At 29.8% G+C, this 17913-nt stretch overlaps 1 protein-coding gene across 1 annotated transcript; it reads right to left on the bottom strand.

Moving 5' to 3' along the window:
* Window positions 1–14911: 14911 nt before the first annotated feature.
* Window positions 14912–17046, bottom strand: LOC149153658 (linoleate 9S-lipoxygenase 1-like). Its single transcript, XM_089445408.1, has 4 exons — window positions 16772–17046; window positions 16363–16646; window positions 15396–16090; window positions 14912–15290 (listed from the first exon to the last, which is right to left on the bottom strand). Exons 1-3 carry the CDS (start codon window positions 16977–16979, stop codon window positions 15809–15811), a joined length of 774 nt encoding a protein of 257 aa, XP_089301534.1. The 5' UTR covers window positions 16980–17046; the 3' UTR covers window positions 14912–15290; window positions 15396–15808.
* Between the last annotated feature and the right edge of the window lie 867 nt (window positions 17047–17913).

Here is a 17913-nt window from a genome sequence, read left to right as displayed (position 1 = left end):
TCTTTGTTTATCATGTTGTGTTCTGGGTTTGGTCCTATTATTGTTGATCTGTTTCTACAGTTGATTGGGTAATTCTCTTACACTTGATGATCAATTGATGCTTATGGATCCAATTTGAAAATTTATGAAAAGTGGTCCTTGTATGAAATTGGATGAAATGTGACCTTTCAGATTATGGGTTGTGCTTCAGTGTATCCAGTATGAAAATTGATGAAACGTGGTACTTGGAGGAAAGAAGATTGTAGGCCGGCGCCTACGTACTAGTATCTAAGCTAGTACAAGAGCTAAAGGAAATCTTTGAGCATATAGCAGGTAGCAGCCTGCGTACTAGTAAATGGATTGGCTAGTACAAGAGCAAAGGGGGTTGTAGCTCCCGTACTGGTATAAGACTGCACCAGTACAAATATTGTAAAAGGATTTTCTTATTAAGAAGAAGATTGAGATGACTTGCAGCAGGTGGTTTTCTCCCGCATTGGGTTTCCACCTTATATCATTGTGTTCATATGTGTGCCTTATGTGTGATGATCTACTTTATGTTACTTGCATGTTTAACTGATAATATGGTTGATAATGTCCTAATGCACTCATTGAAGATCGATTAACTTAATCTTAAGAAGTTGTGGAAGTAGCATATATGAATCTAATTATGGAATTGAAAAAGTTTTATTAATGTGATAATACTGATTCACCCCCCCCCCCCCCTCTCAGTATTATTTCCAACATATACACCAGGAACCAACCTCGAAGAAAGAAGAAATGAATCCGACCATATCTTGTAAAGCATTGGCAAGAATTACCACTCCTCAAAATCTCAAGATAGAAGGACATATCAAGAAGAAAAAGGTTCAAGAAGTGAAAGATCAGATTGAGAAAGAAGAAATTAATTCGACCATATCTTGTAATGCATTGGTCGGAATTACCACTCCTCAAACTATCAAGATAGAAGGACATATTAAGAAGAAAAATGTTCAAGAAGTGAAACATCACGTCGAGCATCAAGAAATGAATCTGACCATATCTTGTAATGCATTGGAAGAAATTACCACTCCTCAAACTCTCAAGATAGAAGGACATATGAAGAAGAAAAAGATTCAAGTAGTGAAAGACCACATCCAGCATCAACAACAAGTTCTCCAACTTTTAAAGGATAACACCACTTTGGTGCAGAACTGAATGAAACAACAAGCATATCAACATCGCAGTGAAAGAAATTTTGATGTAGGCGATTGGGTATTTTTACAGCTACATCTCAAGAAAGCTATTTATGAGAAGGAAATTCACTTAAGAAATGTCGACCTTACCTAATGGAAAGACATTTCAAGGTAAAAATGGATCATGATATTCTTAAATACTTTTTAGAACAAAGATTATCTTTAGAAGAACATAAAAAATGGGTCACAAATATGTTGGCTTATGACTTTGAAATCATATACAAAAAAGGGAAGCAAAATGTTGTTGTAGATGCACCCTCAAGAAAGGATGAGGATGTGGAAGCATTGTTTTGTGTTATTTCTATTATCCAACCAGATTGGATAAACGAAGCAAGGGATGAATGGAAGAAGGACGAAAAAGTGTGGCTACTCATTCAAAAGTTGCAGAAGATCCCAATTCAAACAATATTTCCAGAACTTGACGAGGAAGGAAAAATCATATTGGAACCTAAAGCAGTCACAGAAACAAGAACCCGACAGATACGAAATCGATAAATTTCAGAGTATCTCATCAAGTGGAATAACTTACTCGCTAAAGATTCCACATGGGAGGACAAGAGTTTTATACAGAAGCATCAAGAACTACTCAAGCGTTGAGGACAACACTTTTTGAAGGAGAGGGGCATGTTATGTCCCTATACTACTAGTGTAGTCCCTTATTGTTATTAGTACAACCCCCTTATTATATTGTTGTGCCCATGTAGTCCCCATATTGTTATTATTGTGCCCTTACATTATTATTGTTATTTCAGCTCTGATTATATTATGACCCTTAGACTCCTATATATAGAAATGAGGTCTTGTCATTTTTATCATCCAAGAATTTTTCATTTGTGTAATGTAAAGGAGGTTGCCCCCTCGAAGAGGCTGAATTATAAGGTGTTGATCTATCTTTTCTATCTTTTTGTGAGCTGGTTTCATAACATATTGTGCATATATATATATATATATATATATATATATATATAATATATATATATATATATATATATATATAATTTTAGAAAGATAGTTTGGACACGACATATCCTAAATAGGACACTCTTTTGTAAAGAACTCACACTTATAAAACTATCTTAACGTTCCTTTCATATTCCTCTTAACTTTTGGAGTAAGTTTGGATATTATTTAAAATATGATTACAAATTCATTTATGCAAGGTTAAAATATGCCATTCATTAAAGTCATAGGTGATCGGTGTATTAATTAACCCAAATGGTAGGACTAAGAATTCATAATGTCTATAGCAAGTTCTAATTGTGGTTTTTGAAATAATTTCCTCCTTGATTCTAATTTGATGATATCCATTGTTCTTCTTTTGAAAATTACTTAAATCCATAATTAATTATTGGATATAAATAATAGATTATATTCTATTATATATGGATATATATATATATATATATATATATATATATATATATATATATATATATATATATATATATCTTGTTTAATCATTGAGAATTTATAGACAACTTCGTAGTTTCACCTTGTCTCTTAACAAAAAGCAATGGGGCTACCTATATTAATATAGGTAGAGAAATTTTCTCTCGAATAAAAAACTCTTCCCATTGTTATTTTAAATTCATTAATTTAAGCCATGATGATTTATATTGTGTTTTAGAGAAGTTATATGCTAGGAACCAATTCTATGCCATGTTCTAGTTTCCTTTTTGGAGGGAATCTTTTTAAATTTTTAGGAAGAACATCTTTAAATTCTTGGATAATAACCAGGTCTACAACATTTAGTTCTTTTCTTGATTTTCCTTATGTTATAATGGTGTAATACAATTTACATTTCCTCCTCATGTTTCTTTTAATTTGTATGGTACAAAGTATATTTATTTCAATATATATCTTCTCTCGTTTTAGGATTCTAACCTTGTTTGAACCTTCATGAACCATTATTTACTTATCCCTATCACCCACATAAACATTTTTTTTTTAAATTCTAACCATTTCATATCATCTATGGCATCATATTTTCCTAGTTACAATATGCAAAATTAGTTAAATGTCATATCCATCAATCTCAAATCAGGGTATTTTTTAAGGATTTAATATTTTTCCTATATACTAGGCGAATATTTTGGTTTGAAAATTCATATGTATAGAACGTAGGCGAATATTCAATAAAAAAACATGTAATTTACTATTAAAATTAATAATTTTTTTGGGAATATCATTCATTTAATCATATATATGTAAAAAATGGGTGAATTTTTAACCAAATTGGTGAATATTTTTTTCAAAAAATGTCCCAAAAATAGCCCATTTGCCAAATTTTGCCCCTAAAATTTTTCGTGTCCCAAATATTAAATTTCAAAATCTCTCTAGTTTTTCTTATGATGCAATTATTAGCCATTTCTATTTTGATAGTTTTAGTGTTCATTGTTTCTAATTTTAATTTAAATGTTATTTTAGAAGAAATAAAATTATGATTGACTCACTAAATCAATAAAAAAGGTGATGGGTTTACTTTGTATTCTACATTTAATTTCTACTGAGGAAATTTGTTGTGAACCAAACATGTGTCTACTACTACATAAATCTTCCTATTTTGTTGTTTTTATGTGAGTCTTTCCATGGTTACCATGTTGTGAACCAAACATGTGTCTACTACTACATAAATCTTCATATTTTGTTGTTTTTATGTGAGTCTTTCCATGGTTACCATGTATTACTATTAGTATTCTAAAATTGAAAATTCTCATTTCATCATGTACACTTTCTGTTGCAAACGATTCCCCCCACATTGATAATAGACTATGTTATTCTTGAACTATTTAATTTTGTGTTTCTCATTTACTTCACACTTAATGTAGTCTCTTAGTGTTTAGGTGCCTATGCCCTTATGGCCCCTTGTTGATGCTCCAAGTTATGTAATGCCCATATATTTGAAAGCATAATTTCATTTTCTAATAATAGACCCATCATTGTTACTCATGGATAGGTCATTAGTTATTTTTCACTAATCTTTGTAACTCCATATATATAGGCAGGCTTTGCTCCATATATCTTGTTGTGATATTCATCTTGTTGCTCCCTACATCACTACTCTCAACTTAAGGAACAAATCTATTCAATTTTTCATATTAATCCTTGTATCTTTAATGGTTTTCCCATTTTGCATTAATCAAATAACTCTAGTTGTTCACCTTGCAAACAATGTTTTGTCAAAAACTTCTTATGAAACATTTTTTTTTGAAGTGCCTCCACTTGATGTATTTTGCTTTATTTGTTTCACCCATAACATGTCCTCCCTTCAAATTACTCAAGTAGTTATAATTTCTTGCTATAGTAATCATACCCTTGCATGTCTTTGATTTCTTCCTACTCCAATGAGCTCAAGCTTAATTTTGTGAACCTTTTCGTTTAATGAATTAGATATAGGATGCACACTACATTTTTTCTTTGATTCATTTTACATAGTCAAATATATCATAGCATGAGATTAGAACCAAAGTGGGGAGAGAAAGACAACAAACCGTCTCCACCATACAACCACACTCTGCTTGACTCTTTATTCATTTATACTAGAATTTTCCTTTCAGTCATCTCCTTTTTTATCTTTTTATGTAAAACTATACCATGTTTCATCATTGTTAATTTTACTTTTTTTCCTTTTAATATTTTCTAATCTCTATTATTGATAAGTTTATCTATCTTTTAATTTAATTTAATTTCTTTTCTAAAATTATGTTCATATATATATATATATATATATATATATATATAATATAACTAACTTATTACATCCCAATTGATATATCTTATACTATTTTATTATATATTTTTCCTTATTATTTATTTTTTCTAACTCTACTTTCCGTGTTCCCTAAAATTCCATAACTCATCAGACAGATATCCTATATCGATGTTCAATCACTAAATTATAATTTAAAATTCATCACCTTCCCTTCCTTTTAACAAAGAAATGTTTTATGTATAAGACCATCCATTACCTTCATTTTATGGATGTCAAATAAAATCGTTTGGGAGTGTTTGGTCGAAGAAGTTTTCCAAATAAGATGCATATGAAAAAATATGCAGTCGTATTTCGATAATAACCTATGTGGTATATCCCACTTACATACATCCATGCAATACTAAAAAGAAGGTCGTAGCTAGGGTTTTAGATTTCAGCTATTTTACTTGCACTGAGTGTTTATTATTGGACCAGGTAAGTTACTGTTTTCAGAAACAATGGCACCATGTGAATGCTATGAAGAAGCATTAAAGAACGAAAAATGGTCTTGCAACCAGTTATAATGGAACAAAGACCTATTACAATCAGAATTTCTGTAGCACGAGGAGCAGGTTGAAGGCCGTGGGTATAATATAAATGGAACTCTACCTCTCTACGTCGCAAGAGAAGAAACCTTGGGCTGAGATATGACTAATATACTCTGTTGACGACTATAACATGAGTCCTACTAGGTATGGGTTTGCGAGTTTCAGTTTGTTAGTTTTTTCTTTCAGTCTGCTATTCTTTTCCTTTCAACGTGGGGGCTATCGATTGGATAAATTTGCTTGTGTCGTTTTCATGTCATCGTAAACATTTGAAACACGCATGCATGGTGCTTATCACTGGGATGATAGCTTTCTCAAGTTGGAAACAAGGTTGGCGAGCAAACAATGAAGTGCTAATTTACCAGGATCTCAATCACAATATACAGCTATACAATGGTTAAGAAATCTCAAGATTCGGCTAAGAGGAAAAAATTGCAATAGCTTTTTCTTTACAATTGGATGATGAACATTTAAATCTAGTAGCTCTTCTCATCCTCCATCTTTAAGTCTTTGGGAATCCAATGGATTATTTGGGGAATCTGCAATCGACTTAAGCTTTTCTGATGTCATAGTAAGCCTAATTTCAATTGTTATAAAAACTTCCATAAATTTAATTTTGAGTCAATCTGTATTATCAGATAACAACCAATAATAACCCTCTCCATTATTAATTTGACAACTAACTTATGATGCTTTTTCTAACTACCAAAAATATATATAATAAAAAATTTTCTAGCTACCAAAAATATATAATAAAAAATAAAAATAAAAATTAGTTGAAAGTTATATTTTCAATATTATTGATGAAAATATATATGATCTAACAATAACTCTGCTTAATTTGAAACTTTAAAATACATGAGCAAAGTCAAAAATCGTGATTAAAAATCCATGTCAAGTATTATAGAATTCCAAATGCTTTCTTAATCCGCGGGTAGGCAGGCCATAGTTTTGTATTCATGCATGACAACAGCTGGGCTTTCAAAAATGAAAAATTTTCCACCCATTGAACGACTTAGATAGTGAAAAATTCTGTTTGGCCAGCAAGCCGATCAAATTTAAAATAAATTTCATGAAAAAAACCGAGTTAATTTATTATTACGTAATTAACGAATTATATATATATATATATATATATATATATGATGATTATAAAGAAAGAAACAGCATGCAGAAACATGTGTATGATTGACTCACATTGTTATGAAAGTATAAGAAATTCAATTCATTATGTATACCTAGTTTGACGGTGCATCAATATTTAAATTAATCGATATTTCAAAACTATATTAATATTAATATTAATATTCACGTGTATAGTGGTTCTTTTGGAGACCAACTCCGAAATTTAATTGCACCCACCCGCGCCCACTTTTAACGTGTTTCTCATCCTTTTCTCCTTGGCCCGCAAAGCTAATTATCCAATTTCAAATTAACTTTTAAAATTGTTTTTCATTATTTTATGAATATATAAAATTATTTATTTTAATTTTTATATTTTTTATTTTTAAAAATTATTTCTTGATTGATTTTTTTCCCTGGTTTGTTTAAATGAAAAATTAATAACAACTTTAAAAAAACCTACGTACAAAAACATTTTCTTAAATAAAAAGTTAAATTGATAAGTATATAAAAAAAACACACTTTATGGGGAAACCTATTTTGTTTTTATTTTATTTCCAAATTCACATAGTATAAAGGTTTATCTAATTTTTTTTAATAAAATAAAATATAAAAATTAACAAAATTATAATTTTATTATTATTATGGAATTAAGGCTTTTCTGATCTATATCAAGACTTTTAAGACAAGTTTTAGGCAATAATCACATCAAAATTCATTTGTGGAAGCGTTTCGAATTAGCAAATGTGATTCATCCTGAAGACAAGATGAATAACCGGATCAAGGCAACAAGTTAAATAAAGAGATATCAAACAGCTAGAAAAGAATAACTACTTTTGACCAAAGAAAACAAATAAATCTAACAAATTAACTAATTATTTAATTAATTAACTAGATTTTACCTAACTCTTAGTCCATTCAAATATAGTTGTTGTTGCCCGGTCAATTGTGGTCAATTGTAGTCATTTCCTTTTGGTCAAAAGTAGTTGTTCCCTTCTAGTTGTTTCACTAATCTGGTTCTTCATCTTGTCGTGACGATGAACCACACTTACTGGTTCAAAACCAATGTGAAATTATCGCCAAAAAACTGTCTTAAATTTATTATTATTATTATTATTATTATTATTATTATTATTTTTAAAAATAATTAATATATAAATTAAATATTTATATATAAAAAAATAGTTAATAAAAATTCTAATTAAAGATATTCACTTTTATTTTATAATGGAGATTTTTAATCTTAAATAACTTTTGTTACAACACCATAGCCAATAACATAATTTAGTAATACCACAAGTCTAAAAACTTCATAAATATAATATAATATAATTAAAATTTATTATCCACTTGATAATTATTAATAATTAAATTAAATTTCTAATATTCCAAAATATTAATATAAATATTTTCTAAATTAAAAAACTATTTTATATTTTAAATTAAATAACAATTAGATATTTAATTTAACTTAATATTATTTTCTCATTCTAATATGTATTTATTAAATCTAACTAACTATCACACTTAACAACCTATTAAAATTACTATATATATATATATATATATATATATATATATTAAAAGAAAGGTCACTTTATATAACTAACTTCCATTTAAATTATTAGATAACTTATAATTTTTATGTATTTATTAAATAATACATTTTTAACTAACTATTAACTTAAACACCAATTAAAATTATTTTATATATTTATTTTATATATATATTTTAAGGGAATGGTCACCTAATATAACTAACTTCCATTAAATTATAAAAAAAATTATGACCCTGGTTCAAAAGTCAAAATTAGTCGTTGCTCAAGTTAGGCATTGGAGGCTCTGCTCGAATTATTTAACATTAACATGCAAAGCTGGATCTGTTTCTTCAACTTGTGACGATGAACCACACTCGTTGGTTCGAAACAAATCGACAAATGATATTTCATGTGATTTTCGCCAATTGTTATGAATCACGGAAGCCTCAATTCTACAACTATTTTATATTTCAAATACTAAATATATAGATTTTATCAAACACATTTTTATTCTTAATATGATTACTTCTTTATTTTCAAAACAATTTTATTTTTTTAGATTTTCATTACTTTATCATTTATCATTATTTTAAAAACAATTTTAAAACACGTTTTTATTCTTAAGATTAGTCCTTCATAATTTTTAAAACATTTTTTTTTAGGTTTCCATTACTTTATTATTTATCATTATTTTTAAAACAATATTTTTTTTAGTTTCCATTACTTTATTATTTATGCTGGCGATGGTGTAGACAAATGGAAAGTATGGCGATGGTGTAGACAAATGGAAAGTATAAATGTAATCTTACTTTTGTATTTTTCGTTTTATATTATTATATATTTTACCTATCAAATTTTATATAAAATAAAAATTTAGTGGTTGTTTTTATATCTTAATTGAAATTTTAACTAATTTGTTATTTATATATATTTTTCATTTTACATTTTTTAATTTTATATAAATATTTTTTTATTAAATTGTTTACAAAAATTACAAATAATTTTTTCAGATAAAACTTATAAATATATTTGGAAAAAAACAAATTATAAATATTTTAATTATATTAATTATATTTTTTCTGTTTTAATTAAAATTTTAATTATGTAACTTTAGTATTCCAAAACTTAAAAAACATTCCTTCCCGATTTTCACAAAACATTATGTTATTTATTAATTATCATCTTACAAAATATCATCTATTATATTTTAAATTTAAAATTGAAAATGAAATTATCTTAGTCCCTATTATATATTATTTAAAATATAACTTTGAGGGGCAACTTTGGAGTTGAGGGAGAAAAGGGTGGGGTGATTGTAACCCTAGTCACTTTATCTTTTTGGTTTGTGCATTTTTTTGTCTGAGATGTTGGAGGTATGTTTTTTTTGCTAGTGCAGGTGTTGTTGCTTTTTGCTAGTGCTCTTTCAATGATGGTTTTGTTGTGCATGGTTTTTTTCGCTTCTGTCAAGTTTCTTCTACCCTGGGGTTGGGGATTCACTTGGTTTTTTTTCTTGTTGTCGCCCAACTCATGTTTGTTAATGCCTGTTGCCCTGTCTTGTTGTAGAGTTCGCTAGTACTCGTTTTGGGGTCCTCGTTGTCTTTTCTTAGGCTTTTCGGCCATGCTTCATGTTACCTAGGGGTTTGCTTATCGTTGCTCAGTTGTTCGTTGGTGTTGGTTCATGGGTCGTAGTTAGTTTTTTCTGGGCTATTTGGCCTTGCTTCTTGTCACCCAGTTTTGGGCTTGATGTTAAGGCTACTAGGGTGACATTTGCCTTGGTTTTGTTTCTTTTGGAGGAAGTTTATCTATCCTATTTCACCGGATAATTTTTTCTAGGGTTTTTAATCTTGCTTTGTAACGTTTGGAGGCCTATCGATGGGTTCGTATTTGTGGCCCCTAGGGTTTTTGTTTTGGTTTGATGCTTTAGTTTTTTTTTCATGTTGACCCTTGTGGGTTATTTTAAATGGAAAATGCTAATTTCTTGGTTTGTTTTCTTTTGGAATGTGTTCCACGCATATGAAAAATGTAATTTTCCTATTCTTTGATGAATAAAATTATGCATTGTTGTTCTATGATTTTTTTTTTCTTTGATGGAAAGTGTTTTCCTTAAAGGAAGCATATGTGATGATGAGGCTTGTGAATGCCCGCATATCTATTAAATTTTCTGGACAATTGTGCAAGATCCCCTTATTATTTATCTCTTATATAGATTCTATGCTAGTCAATCATTTTTAGACAATGGTTGTTCCAAAGCTAGTTGTCCATCCCAATATACCTCGCATGTTCATCTCATTATACCTTGGTGTTGCCATGTGTAACCACAACCATGCCATGTTTCTATTTTTTTATTTTATTTAGGTCTTGTTTGTCTAAATAAAATGATTTCCTCAATGACCTTTTAAGCATATTTCTCTCATGACATTTAAGGGTGCTATATTTACTTTGTGGAAACATTCATACCTTATGATTCTAAGAACCTTTGGAAAATACAATCCTTTCCGTGACAATAAATTCACACCTAGAGATCCAAGTGGAAGCATTTTTCAATATAATGACCGAATGAAGTCTAGACTTTTTGTTTTCCTTATGCCATAGCAAGGCTATGGATATAATACAAATTTTCCTAGACAACCATTGCATACATTTCTAGGTTATAGGAAACAAATGTAATATACCGAAAGATATTTCTAAAATATTGATCCTTTCACTATCATTGTCTTCATAATACAACAAATTGATAAAAAATTGTCAATTTTACTCAATCTCTTCTGCAAGGGACCTCAATTTATTCCACACATTAAAGCCTTCGAATGAAGGAGATATAAGTGTAGCTTAAGTTAACTTTATATGTCGTTTTTTGTTTTATATCTTCTTCTTCTAGACTCTTTCTTTCATCCCTATGTGCATTCTCCTCTTCCTTTTACATATATTAAACATTATATTTTTATGTTTGTATCAAGTTCTTAATAGGGTATAGATAATTTTTCAATGGTCTATGTGTTTTGTATTGTCCATTTTGTAACAACACAATGTGAAGTAGGAGAGAGCCAAATATTGATTTGGATATGATAGATAAAATTTGAATTGTGATGATTATGAGTATTGTCTCGCTAAACAAAGGCCTCCAATATCTCCACCCATTCCAGAGTTTTTTTTTAATGAATACATTAATAAAAAGAAAGTGTGAAACACATAGCATAATTCCTTTTATGTAGACTAGTAGATTTTTTATGTGGAGGGAAATAACGAAAGGATGAATCATCAAAACATTTTCAATTAAGTTGATATATCATCTCATGAAATATGATTCTTTAAGATGTTGAATTATAGTTGACATATCAATTCATGAAATATGATTCTTTAAGATTTTGAATCATTATATATATATATATATATATATATATATATATATATATATATATATATATATATATATATATATATATATTTTTTAAATGAGGTGACAATTTATTTCGTATATGAAATTTTCAATGATATCTCATTTTTTTCATTTGGATGAATAGAGTATGGAATAGGAACTTTCATGTGCTATATTTTGCAATATCACATTTATTTTTATTTTAAGTTTATTCTCTTTTTACAGTCTTATTGATAATGTTTTTAAAATATAATTCATAAAATTTCTTTACAATCCACTTTGAATATATGTTTTATTGCATAAATGTAATCCTTTTAATTTTTTCTACAAAGAAAATTTCATGTCATAATGAACACATCTTAGTCTTGGCATTGGGAAGTTTGTATATAATTTGGCATCATAATTAGTTAGAAAGAGAAGAGGATATTATATAAAAGAAAATCATTTAACATCAAGGTATGTGACTAAGGATAAGATAAATTCTCGTATTCAATTATCTTGATATTCAGGAATGGGTGTGAAGGAAAAATAGAGGAATTTTGGATTAATGGTGACATTCTTGATTATTATAAACATTGTCTTTTTTTTTCTATTTACGTAAAATCACCACAAATGAAAATAAGAGGAAGACACAAATTATTTCAATGTTTCCATAAGGTTGAAGTAGTTAAATATTTTTCTTGTTTATAATGTTTTAATAATATTTGGTTCAATAATATGTGCATGGATAATTTGTTTATAAGTGATAATATGTTTAAACTACTCCGTAAAATGTTTCAATTTGAGTATTATTATGTTGAAAGAAGAAAATATTTTGCAACTTTTCATAGTACATATTCCATTATCATATTTTGACACCATCAAAGCTAATTATTAATTGATAAGGTTGTGTATTGGGAAATGTTGCATATGAATTATATCAAACCAAAAAAAATATGTGGATGATTTTTCACCTTCCATAGCTTTTTAAGAAATTAAGATAGATAATATTTGCTTCAAGATTGACGAGTTCTATTTTTATGAATTTACTCAATTCAGTCTTATCTACATAGGACATTCAATATTCTTTATAGTAGAGATATGAAGTGGTAGGATATGAAGGAACCATGTATATTACAAGGTTCCAATTTGTCGTAACTATCAGTTCAAGATTTATGTTAGGATTTTTGTTGAGTGGAAGATTCTTTTTTTTAATTAGATCATTTCATTTGTCCTACCTATCATTTCAAGGTTTATGATAGGATTTTTGTGAGGTGAATGATTTATTTATTTTTAATTTTTTTTTTCTTTCAATTGACATCATGTTACAACATTCCCTTTAGACTGTTGTTATCACTATCTAAAAATTATGAATTCCCAAATTTATACATAAGTCTAGAACATGGGCAACCCAATTCTTTAAAATAAATCCACTAAATCAAATAAACTTGAATCAATAAATAGTATCTTCTTTCCCATCAACACATCAAAACCCTTTATTAATCTTAAATAAAAATTTAACAACACACTAATTACTCACAAAAATCCTAACATTTTAACAATTTTTTTACAAACATATCTCATAGCATTATCTATATTTATATCAACTTATATCTCCATCCCCAACATATATATATATATATATGTGCATCTAAAATTTATGTTAAATTCGGCCTAATCCATATTCCATGTCAATACAACTGCCTTTTATGGCCACCACAAACAATTTTGAATTAGAATACTTATAGTGATGGGCATCCAATCAATTAAATATCCCACCCGTGGGGTAGACAGATTTGGAGTAACGTGTTAAGTTATATATGTCTCGCCGAAGATCTTTATAAAATATTCTCATATGCTTTCCTAGCTAAGATATATTTTCAAGTGCATCAATAAAATCAACACCATATTCCTATATTCCAAGACTCAAAATGAAAAATACAACTTCAAACTTCGACCATATAAAAAATAAAATGGCCCCAAAAAGGGGCAAGGATAAAGATCATTCAAGCTGAAGACATGGTGTGTGAGATTTAAATGTCAAGATTATGTATAGATTATGATGAAAAGATGGCGTGTGAGATTTAAATGTGGGACATGTGAGATAGAATACTTGAATGACATATAATAATATTGCTGGTGAGGTGTGTAATTAGAATATATATATAAACTTTTGTTGATGGATAATATTTTTTTATCTTATATAATTTTTTAATTCAAAAAATATTAGTTATGAGGGTTAATTTAATGGGTTGAGTTTTTGTCGCTAGAATGATGTAATCTTTTCAGGTGGATCTCCATATTTTTTTGGAAAAAATGATAAAAAAAGTTGTATTTAAGGATTATCAAAATGCATTAATATTTAAAGTTATTATTCTATCATTTATTAATATAGTTTCTAAGACTTCTATATGTAATTACATTATTGCATGCATGTATAATTGGGTCATTTGAAGTAATTTATTAGTAGTTTATAAGGAAGTATAGTTTCATTCAGTCATTTGAAGTAATTTATTAGTAGTTTATAATGAAGTATAGTTTCATTCTAGATGCATTTAGGCTTTGTATACTTAACTTCTTTCTTTAGGTTAGAGAAAAATGAACGCTTAATTAATTAAAAGTAGTTTAAGATGATACAAAACTAAAAAAAATTAACAAACTTATTCAAAAAATTAAATAATAATAATAATAAATAATATCGCATTATCTTAGCTCATGAGGTGTAGAATAGATGGTGATGGGGTGTATTGTTAAGGCATTCTGTGATGTGAAGGTCACTGGTTCGCAATTCTATGGGAAAAAAATCCAACGTTGTTGAAGGTTAGTCTAGGCCACACTAGGTGTAATCCCTAGATGATTTTGATGACTTAGATGCCCCTAGGTTACCGTTTCTCAAGCCAAAGATTAAATATATAGTCATCTTCAAACTCACACAACTTAACACACAAAATATATATATATATATATATAAAACAATATCTTACACATTTATTAGTGATCTTAATATTTTTACATAACATTAACGATGTCTTACACATTTATTAGTGATCTTGATATTTTTACACCAACATTAACAATGTCTTAATATTACACCAACATTAACAATGTCTTACATTTATAATGCTAAAAAAATTAAATTAAATTAAATTTATAAAAGCTAAAAAAAAAAAAGTCAATTATAATAAATCATTGATTTTTAAAGCTCCACAATTTAGTGCTACCCTTTCATCCTTTCATCTCAAGATATCTCTAGTATTTCTTTTTAATCGAAAATAGTTACTCCATTGAAATATGACATCTTTATTCTACTGTACGGTAAATTGTTAACATTCTGGATGCAATGAATTTCATCTTTATTCTGCTGTACTGTAAATTGTTAACATTCTGGATGCAATGAATTTCATTTACATAATTCCATAAGCAGAATCAGATTAAGAAACGAGTATACGATTGGATCATACCTCCTCCACTGTTAGCCCATCGAGATTCTTTTGTATATGTGAAGCCGTAATAGAACTGATCTGAGGACCATATATCTCCGGGTCCAGTTTACTTCTCGGAGGAAAACAGTCAATTCAATCATTCATAACATGAAAACAATGTGAAGTAAGCATAACTAAAATATCAAACGAGGTTCCGTATATTGATAATGGCAGGGAGGGGCCAGCTCTTTGCTAATTACTTGAAGTCTCTGTATAACAACAGGATCGACACCGGCCAACATCTGGCACGCAAACTCTTCGTCTGTCCTCCACGCAAATTCGTCAGCTGTGTACATTCATTCCATAATTGTATCAATTTCAGTTAATATCAGGTCGAAATTTAATGCAGAATAAGAACATGAAGGGATCAGTTTAGAAGAAAAGTACTCACTGGAAATAACTCGAGGAAGCGGATACTTAAGCAACTTTTCCCTATCTGTTGTAAGGAACTCCTTGATGAGCTCAAGAGGGATGAGACTCCTGATAGCGTCCAGAATTGGGTTGTCGCGCAGCTTTATCCCGTCGGAGTAGAGCTTCATCATGTCTTCAAAGGAATCGAATTCGTTCAGGGTTGGATCGAACAGAGACTGGAGCTCTCGTATCAGAAATTGGACGACTGACTTGAGGGCATACGCCAAGAAATCAGACATTTTCAGATGCCCAAAACGTTCATCTCTGGGAACGTAGATGTCAAGGCTCATTTCTAATGGCAATCTGCTTTCGGTAGCGGGGTCTGTAATGCCACAAAATCAACGAATCCCGCACAATTAAGCAATTGAGTGGGAAAATAGGGATTGTGCTATTTTATAAATCGGCATCACAAGTAAACTGACCTGTTTTTGTAGGAGGACGGCCCATTCTGCCCCTGCGGGGGTATGGAAACTGTTGAGACCCTCGCAGCACTGGTCGGCTGAGCTCCACACTCTTGTCTGGGTCTCTGAGATCATTGTAGAAATCGTAGTCATACACTCTGTCCCTCTCCTTCCTCTCAGTCTCTGCCATTCCATCGTATTCGCCTCTCCGGCTTATCAGTTCCTCATTCCTCAGTTTTATGAGCGCGGGCGGACAATTCGCAGGGAGATAGCTCTGCAGATTACAGTAAAACGTGGTTAGTAGCGCATAATTTGACCTAACCCATAAATGTCATCAATCTCAGGGTAGTTTGGTTAGATAACTCATGGTTTCATGGTTTTGTTTATGGTATTTATCTTTAAAATAGACTAAAAAGTCAAAAGATGTCCAGATAAGTAGCGTCAGTTACATTCCACTTAAATATCATAATAGCTCCAAACTTAACTAAATCAAATTTATCTAAACCACCTAACTATCAATGAAAGATGGCACAGAACACTACATACCCGATTACAGAAAAAGATACGGCCTCTATTGTCTGTAGAGGCGGGATACACCCATGAGTTGCAGTCGAAATGAACGTTGCCAATATGGGGAACTTCAAGCGTGAGTGAGTTGAGGAAGAACTCATCATGATGCGAATTAGTGATGAAGACAGCTCCAGGGGGTCCGAAGTCGGAGTCCCAATCAAAGTCGATACTATACGTAGTCTGGCCGGTAATGAGTCTTTCAGGCGTAGAAATCCAGTTTTGTAGAAGCGCTTTCTCGCCAAACTTTCCACATCCACTGCCTGCAGATGAATTTTCGAACTGTTTACATACTAAATTACAGAAAATTGGGTGAATCTGCGAAATTAACAAAAAAAAAATGGAAAAAAGAGGAAGGAAAACGAAGCTCGAGGAAAGCAGCACCCACTGGAATCGATTTCAGATGCGCTGACGAGTTGGAATGAAACTCCCTTTCCAATCAGCTCGCTAGGATCGTCCAGTATGTCTGCACTGAAATCATTAAAATCTAAAACATTTTTCGTTTGTAACACCACAAAGCCTTCAATCTTCTTTTGCTGTCCAGACGTAGACCTGCAATGAGGGCCAACGTGAAAGACCTCTGAAAGTGTATCCATGGTGGATGGACAATTGGGTATTGCTGCAAGTTATACCCTAACTGGAAGAATGTGAAGGGGGATGTAATTATAATGATAGTTTCTGCCGAGGAAGAGATGCAACAGAAATAAATGAGATGATGATACTTTTAACGTGCGGTATATTAAATGACTCATACTAACTTCAATTCCGTTCTGTTCTTCATCGCTCACTCACACCAATTGTATGCCCTACCTTATCCACATATTTATTTCCATTACAGTTTCCAGCACGTAAAGTTCTTGGATGATTGAATGCATTTATGGCGTTGTTTAACGAGGCTTTAATCAGCTAAGAAATTAATGGAGAATTTATGCTTGAATCAGCTAAGAAATTAAAAAAGAAAAATTATTATTGGGGTCGAGTTTTCGAAACATTTATTTTTCTATGGCATAAATGGATTTAATTATACAAAAATTTTGAAATACCTAAAATCTTGAATCTTGATAGTTATAATTTTGATTTCTAAAAATACAATTCTGGTTTACATTACACATTATTATAACTGATATACCTGCTATCAGCAATGTATAATTGATTAGTTATTAATTGAAACAGATTATAATTAATCTGTTATTAATTATGTTTAATTTAATTAAATTTAAAAAAATTTTATAATTTAAAATTATTAATTAAATTTCATTAATTTTTCATAATATTTAAATTTTGTTACCACTCTTATTTTTATTTGTAACGGTATAAAAATATAATTAATAAAAAAATTAAAACTATTATACAACCCACATAAAAGCACAAATGGCACGTAACAGCAGTGTCATGTAGTTATTGAAAAAGACAGACGCATAATACCTTAATCCACAGGTTGCATTGAGTATTTACGCAGAAATTACATTGGCTTTTTCAGGTTGAATATGGACTTCATGCTGTGAACGACTGACGTTGATACCAACCTTC

The sequence above is a fragment of the Pinus tabuliformis genome, chromosome 9 (assembly GCF_031772625.1).
Source record: "Pinus tabuliformis cultivar Carrire ecotype Pingquan chromosome 9, CPIR1, whole genome shotgun sequence".
NCBI lineage: Eukaryota > Viridiplantae > Streptophyta > Pinopsida > Pinales > Pinaceae > Pinus > Pinus tabuliformis.
Note: the sequence above shows the minus strand (reverse complement) of the source record. Positions and strands in the feature narration are given on the sequence as shown.

What these genes read in the sequence shown, in the direction of transcription:
- LOC149153658 (XM_089445408.1), bottom strand. Translation starts at nt 16,979, where the DNA reads ATGGATACACTTTCAGAGGTCTTTCACGTTGGCCCTCATTGCAGGTCT. An exon ending in CGCATCTGAAATCGATTCCA is followed by an intron (nt 16,647 to 16,771) that starts GTGGGTGCTGCT and finishes ATTCATCTGCAG; the next exon opens with GCAGTGGATGTGGAAAGTTT. An exon ending in GTATCTTTTTCTGTAATCGG is followed by an intron (nt 16,091 to 16,362) that starts GTATGTAGTGTT and finishes TGTAATCTGCAG; the next exon opens with AGCTATCTCCCTGCGAATTG.